At 51.5% G+C, this 21016-nt stretch overlaps 1 protein-coding gene across 1 annotated transcript in view; it reads right to left on the bottom strand.

The window, feature by feature from the left end:
• Positions 1 to 21016, bottom strand: part of c9 (complement component 9) — a 70727-nt gene that overhangs the window by 43252 nt on the left and 6459 nt on the right. Inside the window, exons 3-5 of the mRNA XM_070877081.1 lie at positions 15659 to 15803; positions 9289 to 9430; positions 6494 to 6632 (exon numbers count right to left, since the gene is read on the bottom strand). Coding sequence (XP_070733182.1) covers positions 6494 to 6632; positions 9289 to 9430; positions 15659 to 15803 — 426 coding nt within the window. The remainder of the gene's footprint in view (positions 1 to 6493; positions 6633 to 9288; positions 9431 to 15658; positions 15804 to 21016) is intronic.

Raw genomic sequence — 21016 nt, 5'->3', positions numbered from 1 at the left:
TGAGTTCATGGCTGAACATGAAACTTCAGTACCCCCTTCCTGCTTTCTCGCCATAACCCTTGATTCCCCTAGTAGTAAGGACTACATCTAACTCCCTTTTGAATATATTTAGTGAATTGGCCTCAACAACTTTCTGTGGTAGAGAATTCCACAGGTTCACCACTCTCTGGGTGAAGAAGTCTCTCCTCATCTCGGTCCTAAATGGCTTACCCCTTATCCTTAGACTGTGACCCCTGGTATGGCGAATGTTTGCTGCGGAGGAGTGGCGAGAGATCGTGGTGGAGGTGCGGCAAATTAGGGTACGGGGCCCAGAAGAGCTGAGGGCCCAGGGGCCCCGACATATGTGTGCACACTAGGTCCGTGCAGCAGACATATCGCTGGCCCGTGCTGCCCCTGGGCCCTGGTTAACCCTTGCCACTGGACCAAGACCTAGCTCTGTCCAGCCCGTGTGGTGGCTGGGGTGCAACGGTCACCCCACGTTAAAAAAATCCACCCACAGGCATCTTCCACACCCTCAATTGGAGTTCAGGACTGCAACATCGGGTCCTTCATTGAAACATCTGTAAACTCGTGGGAGCAAGTTATCCTCGTTGGAGGGACCGCCTATGATGATGACTGCTAATCTGTTCCCACCCAGATATTTATCCGAAGGACAGAAAGATTTAGAATGAATAGCTATGGCTGCTTACCTTTACCAGAGAGTAAAGGGGGAAAATCATATGTTATGGCTGAATATTCAATGGTGGAATATCCCAGCAGAGAGTCAGACAATGACACACTGAGGCTAAGCCACATAGAACGACACGACTAGTCCCGGCCAGAACAGTGATGATTGAGTAATTCCCCCATCAATCACGTCTGGAGGCCGCCCACTGCGAGTGACGGGAATTGATTTTATGCACATCATTTCCATGATGCAACTATGCTCCCCGCACTGCATTTTGCTGCAGAAATAATCCTGCTTGTATCAGGAGGCTTTGGTCAGGAGTTCGGTGTGCTGTAGTTCACAGAGGCTCTGTTGAACTCCTATTCAGCAAACGAGCCCCAGGTGGGCAGAGGAAACCCTCAAAGCCTCCCTGATAAAATGCAACATCCCCACCGACACCTGGGAGTCCCTGGCCAAAGACCGCCCTAAGTGGAGGAAGTGCATCCGGGAGGGCGCTGAGCACCTCAAGTCTCGTCGTTGAGAGCATGCAGAAACCAAGCGCAGGCAGCGGAAAGAGTGTGTGGCAAACCAGGCTCCCCACCCACTGTCATGTATTCAACCAGCATTGTAACCCATGTATAATCTGACCTAGGTTGTACACTGAGCGAACAATGACCACTAGGTGGTGAACTTGTGGGAGACACTCCTAACCTGGACCTTCAGGTATAAAAGGGGAAACTCCATCCACTTTCATCACTTGAGTGCTGAGGAATAAAGGACAGGTCACAGACTGACCTTCTCTCAAGCATGGGCCTCGTGTGCATTTATACTGTATAGTAAGGACGAATCACCCACCCTTTCCCTCAACCATTGTCTGTACACCTGTGACAGAGATTGTAATTCCCGTATTTACGTATTTACGTAGTCGACATATTTACTGAGCTAAACATCCATAAGACAAAGGTCCTCCACCAGCCTGTCCTCACCGCACAGCACTGCCCCCCCAGTCATCAAGATCCACGGCGCGGCCCTCGACAATGTGGACCACTTCCCATACCTCAGGAGCCTCTTATCAACAAGAGGAGACATTGACGACGAGATTCAACACCGCCTCCAGTGCGCCAGTGCAGCCTTCGGCCGCCTGAGGAAAAGAGTGTTCGAAGACCAGGCCCTCAAATCTGCCACCAAGCTCCTGGTCTACAGGGCTGTAGTAATACCCGCCCTCCTGTATGGCTCAGTAGACACCTCAAGTCGCTGGAGAAATACCACCAACGCTGCCTCCGCAAAATCCTACAAATCCCCTGGGAGGACAGACCCACCAACATTAGTGTCCTCGACCAGGCCAACAACCCCAGCATCGAAGTACTGACCACACTTGATCAGCTCTGCTGGCAGGCCACATTGTCCGCATGCCTGACACAAGACTCCCAAAGCAAGCGCTCTACTCGGAACTCCTTCACGGCAAACGAGCCAAAGGTGGGCAGAGCAAATGTTTCAAGGACCCCTTCAAAGCCTCCCTGATAAAGTGCAACATCCCCACTGACACCTGGGAGTCCCTGGCCAAAGACCGCCCTAAGTGGAGGAAGAGCATCCGGGAGGGCACTGAGCACCTCGAGTCTCGTCGCCGAGAGCGTGCAGAAATCAAGCGCAGGCAGCAGAAGGAGCATGCGGCAAACCAGTCCCACCCTCCCCTTCCCTCAACCACTGTCTGTCCCACCTGTGACAGGGACTGTGGTTCCCATATTGGACTGTTCAACCACCTGATAACTCACTTTTAGAGTGGAAGCAAGTCTTCCTCGATTTCAAGGGACTGCCTATGATGATGATGATGTTGAAATAGACACTGTGGACTGTTTGCTGTATGTGTGCTGTTCCGACAGACAATATTTGCTGTAAGATACACCATTTGTTATGAGTCCTGCCATCAGTCCTGTCCCACCCCTAATTCATTCCCTGACACAGTGGTATCAATAGACTCTCTGCCAAGTTGAAATTAAGTTATCAAGTGACACGAAACAAAATGGTAAAATATTCTACAGGCACACAAGTTAAAAAAAGGAAAGTCGGGGTGAGAATAGGGTCACTGAGGGACAGTCAGGATCCAATCACAGGCAGTGATTGCAAAATAGCAGAATTATTAAATAATGGCCTGGAAATTCTGACGTCCTGGGACCATATGGAGCTTCTACGGACCTGGGAAGGCATCGGAAAAGACGATTTTCAGTGCGCAATGTGCATGCGCTGAAAACCGGCTTTTCCAATCTGTCAAGCTGGAGCTCGACAGATGATCCGCAGATCGGGAGTGAGGTCATTTGCAAGAGCAAGATTTACCCATATCTTGCCCGGCAAATGTCCTCAAAACTCTTGCTCCCGATAAAAGCAAGGTCTTGTTGAATGGCGGAGCAGGCTCGAGGGGCTAGATGGCCTACTCCTGTTCCTAATTCTTATGTTCTTATGTTCTTATAGCCTACTTTTACAGGCGCAAGTATTTAAAAACACACATAAACACAATAAAATTAAATTAAATAAACACATTGGCCCCAAGTTTCCACATGATCTGCTCCTGATTTTTAGGAGCAACTGGTGGAGAACGGACTATCTTAGAAATCGCAATTCTCCACATTTTGTTTTCTGCAGTTCTGTTTCACTTTGGAACAGAATTTTTTCTTCAAAAAGGGGGCGTGTCCGGCCACTGACGCCTGATTTCAAAGTTTCCACAGTGAAAACGTACTCCAAACTAACTTAGAATGGAGCAAGTGAAGATTTTTGTAGAACTGAAAAAACCTTGTCAACACATTAAAAAATCAAGCGCAGGTTACAAATTAGGCGTCCAGAACGAGGTGGGGGGGGGGAGGGGGGGGGGAAGGGTAGTCATTAAATTCTACCATAAATCCTTATTTATACTTCTACAAATATTATACAAATAAATCCAACCTGAAGAAACATTTATAAGCAAAGAAAAGATTAAATAAACCATCTTCCTACCTGTGTGAAAGTGCTTCAGGCAGGTTCAGTCAGCTCAGCGGTGTGGCGTCGTTCCCGCGAACGGGAGGGAGGGAGGGCCCGACCGACCGCAGCGGGGGGGGGGGGAGGAGGCAGGGAGGAGGAGGCAGCCGTTCCCGACGGCAGGGGTGGGGGGGAGGGAGTGAGGGCCCGACTGACCGCAGCGGGGGGGGGGGAGGAGGCAGGGAGGAGGAGGCAGCCGTTCCCGACGGCAGGGGTGGGGGGGAGGGAGTGAGGGCCCGACTGACCGCAGCGGGGGGGGGGAGGCAGGGAGGAGGAGGCAGCCGTTCCCGATGGCAGTGGGGGGGGGGAGGGGAGGAGGCAATGAGAAGGCTGCAGGAAGCCTCAGAAAGTTGAGGCAGCCATTCCCGACGGCAGGGGGGGGGGGGGGAGTGAGGGCCCGACCGACCGCAGCGGGGGGGGGGAGGAGGCAGGGAGGAGGAGGCAGCCGTTCCCGACGGCAGGGGGGGGGGCGGGGGGGAGGCCGCCTCAACTTTCTGAGGCTTCCTGCAGCCTTCTCACTGTTGCAAGAAGCCTCACTGCTGATGTGCTGATGGCAATGTGCTTTTATTAAAAAATGTTAAAAAATTGAACAGCTACAGAGAACTACAAAAATGGCCGAGTGCCAATGTTTCCTTCACACTGCGCATGCGCGAACGCTCCAACGCGCATGCGCAGCGTTGCCGGCACGAGAAAAACGAATTTAAATGGTACCCGCCCCCTCCCACTTACAAGATCGGCGCGAGTGGTAGGCTCCGCCCCCCCTGGGCACCGCGCCAAGCTGCCATGGAGCTGCAGGGCGCTCCAGAATCGCGCGTTTTTTTTCAGGCGCCGTTTTGTAACGTGTGGAAACTTGGGCCCATTGTATTGTTTAAAAACTTTGCCTGCTAAGGTAAGCTTATTTTTTAACCCGAATGACAAAACTTTTTTAAAAATCGTAAATATATTGCTTTTTTCTAAGGCATTTATTAAGTTTAATTTCAATTAATTTTAATTATGTGTGGTCTGTTTTTTATTTAATATTAGTGTGTGTTTTTCCCCCCCCATTAATAGCACTGAGAACTGGTAGATCAGTGAGTCTCAGTGCCATTAATAGGGACCTGTGAACTACCGACCTGATTGGCCGAGCAGTCACACGTGACTGCACCGTCTCCGTGGGAACCTGGAGGACGGGATCGCGCTTCGCAGCGCGGGAAGAGAAGGTCTCCCCACCGGAATCCCACGCTCCTCCCGGGCCACCAGGTACTTTCACAAAAATACTCTGGTCAGAAGGCAATTGCCCTGCATGGCTCAGAGACATGGACCATGTACGGTACACGGGAAGTCTCCGACTGGAATTTTCGGGCCAATTACTTTGCTGCAATATTTACCAGGGAGACGGATCAGGCGGACATGACATCAGAAGATGAGATTAGAAATTATACAAATGCATTTAAAATAAAAAGAGGAGGAATATTAAATAAACTAATTAACGCAAAGAGGATAACACCCCCAGTCCAGATGGATTGTATCCGAGCATTTTAAAAGAATCTAGGGAAGAGATAGCGGAGGCCTTAATACACATATTTAATAATTCGTTCGAAAAAGGTGTAGTGCCAGAGGGCAGGCCAATAGCTAACGTAGTACCTACATTTAAGAAGGGAGATAGAACATGTCCAGGGAATTATAGAGCAGTCAGATTAACATCGGTGGTAGGAAAAATAATGGAATCCCTTCCACCCTGTAAACTGACCCGTCCCATCCCATAGACCCCTCCCATCCCATAGACTCCTCCCTCCCTATAAACTGACCCCTCCCATCCCATTCACCCTCACACCCTATAAACTGACCCGTCCCATCCCATAGACCCCTCCCATCCCATAGACTCCTCCCTCCCTATAAACTGACCCCTCCCATCCCATTCACCCTCACACCCTATAAACTGACCCGTCCCATCCCATAGACCCCTCCCATCCCATAGACTCCTCTCTCCCTATAAACTGACCCCTCCCATCCCATTCACCCTCACACCCTATAAACTGACCCGTCCCATCCCATAGACTCCTCCCTCCCTATAAACTGACCCCTCCCATCCCATTCACCCTCACACCCTATAAACTGACCCGTCCCATCCCATAGACCCCTCCCATCCCATAGACTCCTCTCTCCCTATAAACTGACCCCTCCCATCCCATAGACCCCTCCCATCCCATAGACCCCTCCCACCCTGTAAACTGACCCCTCCCATCCCATTCACCCTCCCACCCTATAAACTGACCCGTCCCATTCCATAGACCCTCTTCCATCCCATAGACCCCTCCCACCCTGTAAACTGACCCCTCCCATCCCATAGACCCCTCCCTCCCTGTAAACTGACCCCTCCCATCCCATAGACCCCTCCCTCCCTGTAAACTGACCCCTCCCATCCCATAGACCCCTCCCTCACTGTAAACTGACCCCTCCCATCCCATAGACCCCTCCCACCCTGTAAACTGACCCCTCCCATCCCATAGTTCCCTCCCTCCCTGTAAACTGACCCATCCCATCCCATAGACCCTCTTCCATCCCATAGACCCCTCCCACCCTGTAAACTGACCCCTCCCATCCCATAGACCCCTCCCACCCTGTACACTGACCCCTCCCATCCCATAGACCCCTCCCACCCTGTAAACTGACCCCTCCCATCCCATAGACCCCTCCCACCCTGTAAACTGACCCCTCCCATCCCATAGACCCCTCCCACCCTGTAAACTGACCCCTCCCACCCTGTAAACAGACCGCTCTCGGCTCACAATCTCTCCCACCCCAAAGACTGGGTCCCCCAGTGTGACATTGGTTGTTTCTCCCACCCCAGGCCTACCATACCTGATAGATGAAAGTTACAATGTTCCAGGGAATGCGGAAATGGGTCCTCCTGCTTCCATCGTAGACACTCTGACAGTCACCGTTGTAGAATTTGTTATTGAAGGGACTTCTCCTGGGCTCCATCCCAAAGATGTTCACCCTGAAAACCAAGATTCAGCTCAAATCAGCCCAGAGTCTCGGTGGCTGTTAGTCCTCTCTCTCTCTCTCTCTCTCTCTCTGTCTCTCTGTCTCTGTTTCTCTGTCTCTGTTTCTCTGTCTCTCTCTCTATCTCTCTCTGTGCCTCTCTCTGTGCCTCTCTCTCTCTCTCTCTCTGTCTCTCTCTCTGTCTCTCTCTTTCTCTCTGTCTATCTCTCTCTCTCTCTCCAGACTAAATCCCCCCTCACTCTACAGATTAAGGTTCCCTCTCTTCCTCTCTTTTCCTCTATCTCTTTCTCACTCGTTCTCTCTCTCCCTCTCTCTCTCTCCCTATAGACTAAGTTCCTTCTCTCCCCTGCTCTCTCTTTCTCTCCAGACTAAGTATGCTCTCCGTCCCTCTCTTTCTCTGTCCCTCCCTCCCTCTCTCTCTCTGTCCCTCACTCTCTCTGTCTCTCAATCACTCCCTCTTACTCTCTTCTCCCTCCCTCTCCCTCTTTCCCTCTCCCGACAGACTAAGTCCTCTCTCTCTCTCTCTCTCGCTCCATACTGTCCTCTCCCTTTTTCCCTCACTCCCTCCCTCTCCCTCTTTCCCTCGCTCCCTCCCTCTCCCTCGCCAGACTGTCCTCTCCCTCAGATGGAGTATTATATAAATGAGAGGATTGATTTAAAGTCCTAATCTGCCCAGAGATAATGGCAATGCCTTTTCACTCTGCCTCAGTGGCGCGACCCCTGTACCCCAGCCCATACCCACCCTGACCCCTGTACCCCAGCCCATACCCACCCTGACCCCTGTACCCCAGCCCATACCCACCCTGACCCCTGTACCCCAGCCCATACCCACCCTGACCCCAGTACCCCAGTCCCTACCCACCCTGATCCCTGTACCCCAGCCCATACCCACCCTGACCCCGGTAACCCAGCCCATACCCACCCTGACCCCTGTACCCCAGCCCATACCCACCCTGACCCCTGTACCCCAGCCCATGCCCACCCTGACCCCAGTACCCCAGCCCATACCCACCCTGACCCCTGTACCCCAGCCGATACCCACCCTGACCCCTGTACCCCAGCCCATACCCACCCTGACCCCTGTACCCCAGCCCATACCTACCCTGACCCCTGTACCCCAGCCCATACCCACCCTGACCCCTGTACCCCAGCCCATACCCACCCTGACCCCTGTACCCCAGCCCATACCCACCCTGACCCCGGTACCCCAGCCCCTACCCACCCTGACCCCTGTACCCCAGCCCATACCCACCCTGACCCCGGTAACCCAGCCCATACCCACCCTGACCACTGTACCCCAGCCCATACTCACCCTAACCCCTGTTCCCCAGCCCATACCCACCCTGACCCCGGTATCCCAGCCCTTACCCACCCTGACCCTGGTACCCCAGCCCATACCCACCCTGACCCCGGTACCCCAGCCCCTATGCACCCTGACCCCTGTACCCCAGCCCATACCCACCCTGACCCCGGTAACCCAGCCCATACCCACCCTGACCCCGGTGCCCCAGCCCTTACCCACCCTGACCCCTGTACCCCAGCCCTTACCCACCCTGACCCCTGTTCCCCAGCCCATACCCACCCTGACCCCGGTACCCCAGCCCATACCCACCCTGACCCCGGTTCCCCAGCCCCTACCCACCCTGACCCCGGTACCCCAGCCCATACGCACCCTGACCCCGGTACCTCAGCCCCTACCCACCCTGACCCCGGTACCCCAGCCCCTATCCACCCTGACCCCGGTACCCCAGCCCCTATCCACCCTGACCCTGGTACCCCAGCCCATACCCACCCTGACCCCGGTACCCCAGCCCATATCCACCTTGACCCCGGTACCCCAGCCCCTATCCACCCTGACCCTGGTACCCCAGCCCATACCCACCCTGACCCCTGTTCCCCAGCCCATACCCACCCTGACCCCAGTACCCCAGCCCTTACCCACCATGACCCCGGTACCCCAGCCCTTACCCACCATGACCCTGGTACCCCAGCCCCTACCCACCCTGACCCTGGTACCCCAGCCCCTATCCACCCTGAGGGAGCGGCGTGCAGCGGCCCAGCCCGGAAATCGGCGCGGTCCCAGCCTGTAAGACCATCAGCAGGCCGGGGTCATTGGAGGGAGCAGCGTGCGGTGGTATACCACTGCAGGGAGCAGCGCGTGCTGCTGCAGGAGGGCGAGGGCTGTGAAGCCAGGTCGCTGATTGCAGTTGCGGGCAGGTACAGCAGGAGGGGCGAAGGAGCAGCAAGAGTTTGTAGATAGAAGTGACCGGGGCCCAGGAGAGGCATGAGTCTGGGGCCCAGAAGAGGCGAGGGCCCAGGGGCAGCATGGGTCAGCCCACACTGCGATATGTGCGCGCACTGGGTGCGTGCAGCAGAGCAGGTCACCAGTCGTCTTGGTTAACTCTTGCCACTGGACCAAGACCTAGCTCTGTCAAGCCCGTGTGGTGGCTGGTGTGCAACGTTAAAAAAAAATCCACGCACAGGCATCTTCCACCCTTCAGGATGTAGTTCGGGATCTGGACTATTTAGTTCGGGATCTGGACTATTAGTTCGGGATCTGGAACATTGAAACACCTGTGAACTCATCCCTTTTTGGAGTGGAAGCAAGTCATCCTCGCTTCGAGGGACTGCCTATGATGATGACGACTTACCCTGACCCCGCAGTCTGTCCTATTTCCAAAGGCTCCATCACTTTGCGACAGCTGGGCCTGTACTTTTCACAGTAATCCTCATCAGTGTAGTCGCCACAATCATTATCTTCGTTACACATCAGCCTTCTGCTGATACACTTCCCTGTTGGGGAGAAAAACACACAACACTGCTAAAGATCGGACTCCCATTGCTAAATCTAAAAAAGTGACTGGAAGGTTGTTTCCAGTGGGGGGCAGTGCTGTGCGGCGAGGACAGGCTGGTGGAGGACCTTGGTCTTACGGATGTTTAGCGTAAGGCCCATGCTTTCGTACGCCTCAGTAAATACGTTGACCATGTCCTGGAGTTCAGCCGCTTGATCAGCCTCTTGATCAGCTCCGCTGGGCAGGCCACATTGTTCGCATGCCCGACACGAGACTCCCAAAGCAAGCGCTCTACTCGGAACTCCTTCACTGTAAACGAGCCAAAGGTGGGCAGAGGAAACATTACAGGGACACCCTCAAAGCCTCCCTGATAAAGTGCAACATCCGCACTGACACCTGGGAGTCCCTGGCCAAAGACTGCCCTAAGTGGAGGAAGTGCATCCGGGAGGGCGCTGAGCACCTCGAGTCTCATCGCCGAGAGCATGCAGAAATCAAGCGCAGGCAGCGGAAGGAGCGTGCGGCAAACCAGTCCCACCCACCCCTTCCCTCAATGACTGTCTGTCCCACCTGTGACAGAGTCTGTGGCTCTCGTATTGGACTGTTCAGTCACCTAAGAACTCATTTTAAGAGTGGAAGCAAGTCTTCCTCGATTCCGAGGGACTGCCTATGATGAAAATGAGCCAGTGGGATTCCGCAGGGCTCAGTACGAGGCCCCTTGCTTTCTGTGGTATACATCAATGATCTAGATTTGAATATAGGGGGTATGATTAAGAAGTTTGCAGATGATACTAAAATCGGCTGTGTGGTTGATAATGAAGAAGAAAGCTGCGGACTGCAGGAAGCTATCAATCAACTGGTCAGGTGGGCAGAACAGTGACAAATGGAATTCAATCTGGAGAAGTGTGAGGTAATGCATTTTGGGAGGTCTAACAAGGAAAGGGAATACACATTAAATGGTAGAACACTGAAAAGTGTGGAGGAACAAAGGGACCTGGGAGTGCAGGTCCACAGATCCCTGAAGGTAGCAGGCCAGGTAGATGAGGTGGTTAAGAAGGCATACGGAATACTTGCCTTTATTAGTCGAGGCACAGAATACAAGAGCAGGGGGAATTATGCTTGAACTGTATAAAACACTGGTTAGGCCACAGCTGGAGTACTGCGTGCAGTGCTGGCCACCGTATTACAGGAAAGATGTGATTGCACTGGAGAGGGTGCGGAGGAGATTTACGCGGATGTTGCCTGGACTGGAGAAAAGATTGGATAGGCTGGGTTTGTTTTCTTTGGACCAGAGGAGGCTGAGGGGAGACCTTATTGAGGTGTATTAAATTATGAGGGGCCTAGATAGAGTGGATAGGGAGGACCTGTTTCCCACAGCAGAGGGGTCAACAACCAGGGGGCAAAATTTAAAGTAGTTGGTAGGAGATTTAGAGGGGATTTGAGGAGAAATAGTTTCACCCAGAGGGTGGTGGGGGTCTGGAACTCACTGCCTGAAAGGGTGGTAGAGGCAGAAACCCTCACCACATTTAAAAAGTACTTGGATGTGCACCTGAAGTGCCGTAACCTACAGGGCTACGGACCAAGAGCTGGAAAGTGGGATTAGGCTGGATAGCACTTTGTCAGCCGGCGTGGACACGATGGGCCGAAATGGCCTCCTTCCGTGCTGTAAATTTCTATGATTCTATAGCAACTGATTCAAACTAAAAGACCTGCTGTGAAGGAATGGACCAGAGCAGGAGATGGTCCTGTTGCAGTTCCAGAACCCGCCTCTAGATGTCGGGCATGCATTGCAGTTGTACCTGCTGGTGACCTCTAGTGGCAGCACACCAGCGATGCAACCAATATACAGTTCAACACGACACAACACAACCAGCCTCTGTAAAACACAGCCCCCCCTCTGTAAAACACAACACACCTCTGTAAAACACAGGCCCCCTCTGTAAAACACAGCCAGCTTCTGTAAAACACAGCCCACATCTGTAAAACACAGACCCCCTCTGTAAAACATAGCTCCCCCTCTGTAGAACACAGCCCCCCTCTGTAAAACACAACCAGCCTCTGTAAAACATAGCCCCCCTCTGTAAAACACAGCCAGCCTCTGTAAAACACAGCCAGCCTCTGTAAAACACAGCCAGCCTCTGTAAAACATAGCCCCCTCTGTAAAACACAGCCCCCCTCTGTAAAACACAGCCAGCCTCTGTAAAACACAGCCAGCCTCTGTAAAACACAGCCCCCTTCTATAAAACACAGCCCCCCTCTGTAAAACACAGCCAGCCTCTGGAAAAGACAATGTCCTGGAATTTGCAACCGGTGTAATGGTCCACTCTCTGAGTCAGCTGTGGCTCAGTGGGCAGCACTCTCGCCTGTGAGACAGAAGGTCGTGGGTTCAAGTCTCACTCCAGAAACTTGAGCACAAAATCCAGGCTGACACTCCAGTGAGTACTGAGGGAGTGCTGCACTGTCAGAGGGGCAGTACTGAGGGAGTGTCACACTGTCGGAGGGGCAGTACTGAGGGAGTGTCACACTGTCGGAGGGGCAGTACTGAGGTAGTGCCGCACTGTCGGAGGGGCAGTACTGAGGGAGTGCCGCACTGTCGGAGGGGCAGTACTGAGGGAGTGTCACACTGTCGGAGGGGCAGTACTGAGGTAGTGCCGCACTGTCGGAGGGGCAGTACTGAGGGAGTGCCGCACTGTCGGAGGGGCAGTACTGAGGGAGTGCCGCACTGTCGGAGGGGCAGTACTGAGGGAGCGCTGCACTGTCGGAGGGGCAGTACTGAGGGAGTGCCGCACTGTCGGAGGGGCAGTACTGAGGGAGTGTCACACTGTCGGAGGGGCAGTACTGAGGTAGTGCCGCACTGTCGGAGGGGCAGTACTGAGTGAGTATCACACTGTCGGAGGGGCATTACTGAGGTAGTGCTGCATTGTCGGAGGGGCAGTACTGAGGTAGTGTCACACTGTCGGAGGGGCAGTACTGAGGTAGTGCTGCATTGTCGGAGGGGCAGTACTGAGGTAGTGTCACACTGTCGGAGGGGCAGTACTGAGGTAGTGCTGCATTTTCGGAGGGTCAGTACTGAGGTAGTGCTGCACTGTCGGAGGGGCAGTACTGAGGGAGTGTCACACTGTCGGAGGGGCAGTACTGAGGTAGTGTCACACTGTCGGAGGGGCAGTACTGAGGGAGTGTCACACTGTCGGAGGGGCAGTACTGAGGTAGTGCTGCATTTTCAGAGGGGCAGTACTGAGGTAGTGCTGCACTGTCGGAGGTGCAGTACTGAGGGAGTGTCACACTGTCGGAGGGGCAGTACTGAGGTAGTGTCACACTGTCGGAGGGGCAGTACTGAGGGAGTGTCACACTGTCGGAGGGGCAGTACTGAGGTAGTGCTGCATTGTCGGAGGGGCAGTACTGAGGGAGTGTCACATTGTCGGAGGGGCAGTACTGAGGTAGTGCTGCACTGTCGGAGGGGCAGTACTGAGGTAGTGTCACACTGTCGGAGGGGCAGTACTGAGGTAGTGCTGCACTGTCGGAGGGGCAGTACTGAGGTAGTGCTGCATTGTCGGAGGGGCAGTACTGAGGTAGTGCTGCATTGTCGGAGGGGCAGTACTGAGGTAGTGCTGCATTGTCGGAGGGGCAGTACTGAGGTAGTGCTGCATTGTCGGAGGGGCAGTACTGAGGGAGTGCTGCATTGTCGGAGGGGCAGTACTGAGGTAGTGCTGCATTGTCGGAGGGGCAGTACTGAGGTAGTGTCACACTGTCGGAGGGGCAGTACTGAGGTAGTGCTGCATTTTCGGAGGGGCAGTACTGAGGTAGTGCTGCACTGTCGGAGGGGCAGTACTGAGGTAGTGCTGCACTGTCGGAGGGGAAGTACTGAGGGAGCGCTGCACTGTCGGAGGGGCAGTACTGAGGTAGTGCTGCACTGTCGGAGGGGCAGTACTGAGGTAGTTCTGCATTGTCGGAGGGGCAGTACTGAGGTAGTGCTGCATTGTCGGAGGGGCAGTACTGAGGTAGTGCTGCATTTTCGGAGGGGCAGTACTGAGGTAGTGCTGCACTGTCGGAGGGGCAGTACTGAGGGAGTGTCACACTGTCGGAGGGGCAGTACTGAGGTAGTGCTGCACTGTCGGAGGGGCAGTACTGAGGTAGTGCTGCACTGTCGGAGGGGCAGTACTGAGGGAGTGTCACACTGTCGGAGGGGCAGTACTGAGGTAGTGCAGCATTGTCGGAGGGGCAGTACTGAGGTAGTGCTGCATTGTCGGAGGGGCAGTACTGAGGTAGTGCTGCACTGTCGGAGGGGCAGTACTGAGGTAGTGTCACACTGTCGGCGGGGCAGTACTGAGGGAGTGCCGCACTGTTGGAGGGGCAGTACTGAGGTAGTGTCACACTGTCGGAGGGGCAGTACTGAGGTAGTGCTGCATTGTCGGAGGGGCAGTACTGAGGTAGTGCTGCACTGTCGGAGGGCAGTACTGAGGTAGTGTCACACTGTCGGAGGGGCAGTTCTGAGGGAGTGTCACACTGTCGGAGGGGCAGTACTGAGGTAATGTCACACTGTCGGAGGGGCAGTACTGAGGTAGTGCTGCATTGTCGGAGGGGCAGTACTGAGGGAGTGTCACACTGTCGGAGGGGCAGTACTGAGGGAAAGCTGCACTGTCGGAGGGGCAGTACTGAGGGAGTGCTGCACTGTCGAAGGGACAGTACTGAGGGAGTGTCGGAGGGGCAGTACTGAGGGAGTGTCGGAGGGGCAGTACTGAGGGAGCGCTGCACTGTCGGAGGGACAGTACAATAGTGACTACACTCCAAAAGTACTTCATTGTCTGTAAAGCGCTTTGGGACGTCCGGTATTCGTGAAAGGCGCTATACAAATGCAAGTCTTTCTTTCTTTGCGCCATCATACTGCCTTTGAAACTGTCCGCAGCTTTGGGACTTGTGCAAGTGTATGTGGTTTCCTGAAGTTGCGGTCTGTGATTCACTGCTCCGACACAGGCTGCGCTGTGCACCCCGTCCCATGTCCAGTCGGCAATCTGTGTAATCACCTGAATCAGGGGAACTCTCGAAAACTTAGCCTCTTCCGGAGTAAGTACGCCGTTAATTTCCCCGCTTCGGTGTAACTGAGATTTTAACAACGTAATGATTGCTAAACAAATGTTAAGGGCATTCTGGAAAACTCATTTTAATTTTGTGCAGTGTGAAATTTTTTGCATTTGAATAAAAAATAAAAACTGGAAAAAACTTTTCAGAATGTTTTTTTTTTAAGAAGTTTGTTCGTCTTTAATTCAGCTTTGCCTTTTCTCCGTGAGAGAGCCCCAGTTTTTGCTTTGCTCTCTTCAACTGTTTAAAAACAAAGTTCGAATTTTCAGCGCTTATGCAATTGCTTGTCCGCTGTCAGTGAGAACTCTGATTGGCTGCTTAGACAACTTGCCTCGCGAACCTCTGCTGATTTGAATTGAATGCCGGAAAAACACCGGGATCGTGAGATCCTTGTGCGAAGTGTGCTTCGGGACGCATGCCTTCGCTTCGGCGAACACTGGCTGCAAATTCCGGGCTCGTGTATAGTGCAGTGATTCTCAAACCTGGTGGTTGACAGACCTCCGTGACAAATCGATTAGTGATCGCGGACCCCGTCTAATTAATAATTAACAACTGCTGCCATGGAGAAGAGAAAAAGAAACAGAAAAAAAAATAGCAGAAGTTATCTGAAATTGTTGAACTGGATGTTGAGTCCAGAAGGCTGTAAAGTGCCTAAATGAAAGATGAGGTGCAGTTCCTCGAGCTTGCGTTGAGCTTCGTTGGAACAGTGTAGGAGACCGAGGACGGAGAGGTCAGAGCAGGAATGGGACGGAGGATTAAAGTGACAGGGGACAAAAGCTCGGGGTCACGCTTCCGGACTGAACGGAGGTGCTCCGCATACACGCATACACTCACACACACATGCACACACATGTACACCCACGTACACACACACACACACAAACACACTCACATACACACACATGCACACACTCACGTGCGGAAACATGTGCGTTCACACACATACACATGTACACACACACACACACACGCATGCACACACACAAGCACGTACACACACATAAGCACGTACACACACACAAGCACGTACATACACACACGCATACACACGTGCGTGCACACACACACGCGCACACACACACAAGCACGTACACACACACACACAAGTACACACACATGTGCATGCGTACACATATAACACAATCAGGTACATTACCGCTGTCACACTGGAAGTTGCTGCCACAGTTGACTGGTGGCTCCTCACAGTTGCCTGTGATGGGACAGGACTCCTCATTGGATAATAAGTCTGTACAGGTCCTGCCCCCGAACTGCCCGAACTGTGTAATACTCCTGGATCGATACTGGTCAGAAAGCAGAGAACAATCAGAATGCCTCAAAGCATTTCAGGGAGCTTATCTACATTAAAAGCGTTATATAAAGGTTGTGAACTCCTGTGTCCGACATGTAAATCGACTCAGTGTTTGGATAAATGTCCCTTTGTTAATCCACAGCATATTACAAACAATGATCCCCCTAGCGGCGATCACACTGCTGGGAGTATACTATAGACCCCCAAACAGTCAGAGGGAGATAGAAGAGCAAATATGTAGGCAAGTTTCTGAGAAGTGCAAAAACCATAGGGCAGTAATAGTGGGGGATTTCAACTATCCTAATATTAACTGGGATAACATAAGAACATAAGAAATAGGAGCAGGTGTAGGCCATTTGACCCCTCGAGCCTGTTCCTCCATTCAATAAGATCATGGCTGATCTGATCATGGACTCAGCTCCACTTCCCTGCCCACTCCCCATAACCCTTTACTCCCTTATCGCTCAAAAATCTGACTATCTCTGCCTTAAATATATTCAATGACCCAGCCTCCACAGCTCTCTGGGGCAGAGAATTTCACAGATTTACAACCCTCTGAGAGAAGTAATTCCTCCTCATCTCAGTTTTAAATGGGCGGCCACTTATTCTGAGACTATTTCCCTATGAGTGGAAATATCCTCTCTGCATCCACCTCGTCGAGCCCCCTCATTATCTTATGTTTCAATAAGATCACATAGAAACATAGAAAATAGGTGCAGGAGTAGGCCATTCGGCCCTTCGAGCCTGCACCGCCATTCAATAAGATCATGGCTGATCATTCCTTCAGTACCCTTTTCCTGCTTTTTCTACATACCCCTTGATCCCCTTAGCCGTAAGGGCCATATCTAACATCCCTCTTGAATATATCCAATGAACTGGTAACAACAACTCTCTGCGGCAGGGAATTCCACAAGTTAACAACTCTCTGAGTGAAGAAGTTTCTCCTCATCTCAGTCCTAAATGGCCTACCCCTTATCTTAAGGCTATATCCCCTGATTCTGGACTTCCCCAACATCGGGAACATTCTTCCCGCATCTAACCTGTCCAGTCCCGTCAGAATCTTATACGTTTCTGTGAGATCCCCTCTCATCCTTCTAAACTCCAGTGAATAAAGGCCCAGTTGATCCAGTCTCTCCTCATATGACAGTCCAGCCATCCCTGGAATCAGTCTGGTGAACCTTCGCTGCACTCCCTCAATAGCAAGAACGTCCTTCCTCAGATTAGGAGACCAAAACTGAACACAATATTCCAGGTGAGGCCTCACTAAGGCCCTGCTCCTATATTCAAATCCCCTAGCTATGAAGGCCAACATGCCATATGCCTTCTTCACCGCCTGCTGTACCTGCATGCCAACTTTCAATGACTGATGAACCATGACACCCAGGTCTCGTTGCACCTCCCGTTTTCCTAATCTACCGCCATTCAGATAATATTCTGTCTTCGTGTTTTTGCCCCCAAAATGGATAACTTCACATTTATCCACATTATACTGCATCTGCCATGCATTTGCCCACTCACCTAACCTGTCCAAGTCACCCTGCAGCCTCTTAGCATCCTCCTCACAGCTCACACCGCCACCCAGTTTAGTGTCATCTGCCAACTTGGAGATATTACACTCAATTCCTTCATCTAAATCGTTAATGTATATTGTAAATAGCTGGGGTCCCAGCACTGAACCCTGCGGCACTCCACTAGTCACTGCCTACCATTCTGAAAAGGACTGTTTATCCCGACTCTCTGCTTCCTGTCTGCCAACCAGTTCTCTATCCACGTCAGTACATTATCCCCAATACCATGTGCTTTGATTTTTGCACACTAATCTCTTGTGTGGGACCTTGTCAAAAGCCTTTTGAAAATCCAAATACACCACATCCACTGGTTCTCCCTTGTCCACTCGACTAGTTACATCCTCAAAAAATTCCAGAAGATTCGTCAAGTATGATTTCCCTTTCATAAATCCATGCTGACTTGGACCGAGCCTGTCACTGCTTTCAAAATGCGCTGCTATTACATCCTTAATGATTGATTCCAACATTTTCCCCACTACTGATGTCAGGCTAACCGATCTATAATTTCCCGCTTTCTCTCTCCCTCCTTTTTTAAAAAGTGGTGTTACATTAGCTACCCTCCAGTCCATAGGAACTGATCCCGAGTCACTAAACTGTTGGAAAATGATCACCAAATCATCCACTATTTCTAGGGCCACTTCCTTAAGTACTCTGGGATGCAGACTATCAGGCCCCGGGGATTTATCGGCCTTCAATCCCATCAATTTCCCTAACACAATTTCCCGCCTAATAAAGATATCCTTCAGTTCCTCCTTCTCACTAGACCCACTGTCCCTAGTACATTCGGAAGGTTGTTTGTGTCGTCCTTTGTGAAGACAGAATCGAAGTATTTGTTCAATTGGTCTGCCATTTCTTTGTTCCCCATTATAAATTCACCTGAATCTGACTGCAAGGGACTTACGTTTTCTTCACTAATCTTTTTCTCTTCACATATTTATCGAAGCTTTTGCAGTCAGTTTTTATGTTCCCTGCTAGCTTCCTCTCGTATTCTTAATTAAACCCTTAGTCCTCCTCTGCTGAATTCTAAATTTCTCCCAGTCCTCAGGTTTGTTGCTTTTTCTAGCCAATTTATATGCCTCTTCCTTGGCTTTAACACTATCCTTAATTTCCCTTGTTAGCCATGGTTGAGCCACCTTCCCTATTTTATTTTTACTCCAGACAGGGATGTACAATTGTTGAAGTTCATCCATGTGATCTTTAAATGTTTTCTATTGCTTATCCACCGTCAACCATTTAAGTATCCTTTGCCAGTCTATTCTAGCCAATTCACGCCTCATACTGTCAAAGTTAGCTTTCCTTAAATTCAGGACCCTAGTTTCCGAATTAACTTTGTCACTCTCCATCTTAATAAGGAATTCTACCATATTATGGTCACTCTTCCCCAAGGGGCCTCGCACAACAAGATTGCTAATTAGTCCCTTCTCATTACACATCACCCAGTCTAGGATGGCCAGCTCTCTGGTTGGTTCCTCAACATATTGGTCCAGAATACCATCCCTAATACACTCCAGGAAATCCACCTCCACCGCATTCCTACCAGTTAGGTTAGTCCAATCAATATGTAGATTAAAGTCGCCTATGATTACTGCTGTACCTTTATTGCACACCTCCTTTATTTCTTGTTTGATGCTGTCCCCAACCTCACTACTACTATTTGGTGGCCTGTACACAACTCCCACTAGCGTTTTCTGCCCTTTGGTATTCCGTAGCTCCACCCATACCGATTCTACATCATCCAAGCTAATGTCCTTCCTTACAATTGCATTAATTTCCTCTTTAACCAGCAACGCCACCCCTCCTCCTTTTACTTTCTGTCTATCTTTCCTAAATGTTGAATACCCCTGGATGTTGAGGTCCCAGCCTTGGTCACCCTGGAGCCATGTCTCTGTGATGCCAATTACATCATACCTGTTAACTGCTATCGGCACAGTTAATTCGTCCACCTTATTCCGAATACTCCTCGCATTGAGGCACAGAGCCTTCAAGCTTGTCTTTTTAACACACTTTGCCCCTTTAGAATTTTGCTGTAATGTGGCCCTTTTTGTTTTTTTGCCTTAAGTTTCTCTGCCCTCCGTTTTTACAATTCTCCTTTCTATCTTTTGCTTCTGACTCCATTTTATTTCCCTCTGTCTCCCTGCATAAGTTCCCATTCCCCCTGCCATATTATTTTAACTTCTCCCCAACAGCACTAGCAAACACTCCCCCTAGGACATTGGTTCCGGTCCTGCCCAGGTGCAGACCGTCCGGTTTGTACTGGTCCCACCTCCCCCAGAACCGGTTCCAATGCCCCAGGAATTTGAATCCCTCCCTGCTGCACCACTGCTCAAGCCACGTATTCATCTGCGCTATCCTGCGATTCCTACTCTGACTAGCACGTGGCACTGGTAGCAATCCTGAGATTACTACTTTTGAGGTACTACTTTTTAATTTAGCTCCTAGCTCCCTAAATTCGTCTCGTAGGACCTCATCCCGTTTTTTACCTATATCGTTGGTACCTATATGCACCACGACAACTGGCTGTTCTCCCTCCCTTTTCGGAATGTCCTGCACCCGCTCCGAGACATCCTTGACCCTTGCACCAGGGAGGCAACATACCATCCTGGAGTCTCGGTTGCAGCCGCAGAAATGTCTATCTATTCCCCTTACAATTGAATCCCCTATCACTATAGCTCTCCCACTCTTTTTCCTTCCCTCCTGTGCAGCAGGGCCAGCCATGGTGCCATGAACTTGGCTGCTGCTGCCCTCCCCTGATGAGTTATCCCCACCAACAGTACCCAAAGCGGTGTATCTGTTTTGCAGGGTACCCTTTACCTGGCTGTGTACCCTTTACCTGCAGTGAGACCAACTCGCTAAACGCGCTATTCACGTCATTCTCAGCAGCTCCAGTGCCGCAATGCGGTCCGTCAGGATCTGCAGGCGGATGGACTTCCCGCGCACGTAGTCGTCAGGGACACCGGAAGTGTCCCTGAGTTCCCACATAGCACAGGAGGAGCATATCACATGTCCAAGCTCTCCTGCCATGACTTAACCCTTAGATGCACTTAAATTGGCAACAACAATGCTAAAGGTTACTTACTTATATAGAAAAGAAAAAAGAAAAGCTACTCACCAATCACCAGCCAATCACTTACCCCCTTGGCTGTGACGTCCCCTTTCAATTTCTTTCTACTTTGTTTTTGCCTCTCCGCTGAAGCTGTACCGGCTGGGCCTTTATAGGCCTCCCGACACCACGCACTCCCGCCTCTCCGACTCACCTCTCATTCTTCTGAATTCCAATGAGTATAGGCCCAACCTACTCAACTTATCCTCATAAATCAACCCCCTTATCTCCGGAATTAACCTAGTGAATGTTCCCTGAACAGCCTCCAATACAAATATATCCTTCCTTAAATATGGAGACCAAAACTGCATGCAGTACTCCAGCTGTGTCCTCACCAATACCCTGTACAGTTGTAGCAGGACTTCCCTGCTTTTATACTCTATCACCCTTGCAATAAAGGCCAACATTTCATTTGCCTTCCTGATTACTTGCTGTACCTTCATACTAACTTTTGTGTTTCATGCACAAGGACCCCCAGGTCTCTCTGCACTGCAGCACTTTGCAATTTTTCTCCATTTAAATTAGAATTTACTTTTC

Source organism: Pristiophorus japonicus, chromosome 1 (genome assembly GCF_044704955.1).
Source record: "Pristiophorus japonicus isolate sPriJap1 chromosome 1, sPriJap1.hap1, whole genome shotgun sequence".
NCBI lineage: Eukaryota > Metazoa > Chordata > Chondrichthyes > Pristiophoridae > Pristiophorus > Pristiophorus japonicus.
Note: the sequence above shows the minus strand (reverse complement) of the source record. Positions and strands in the feature narration are given on the sequence as shown.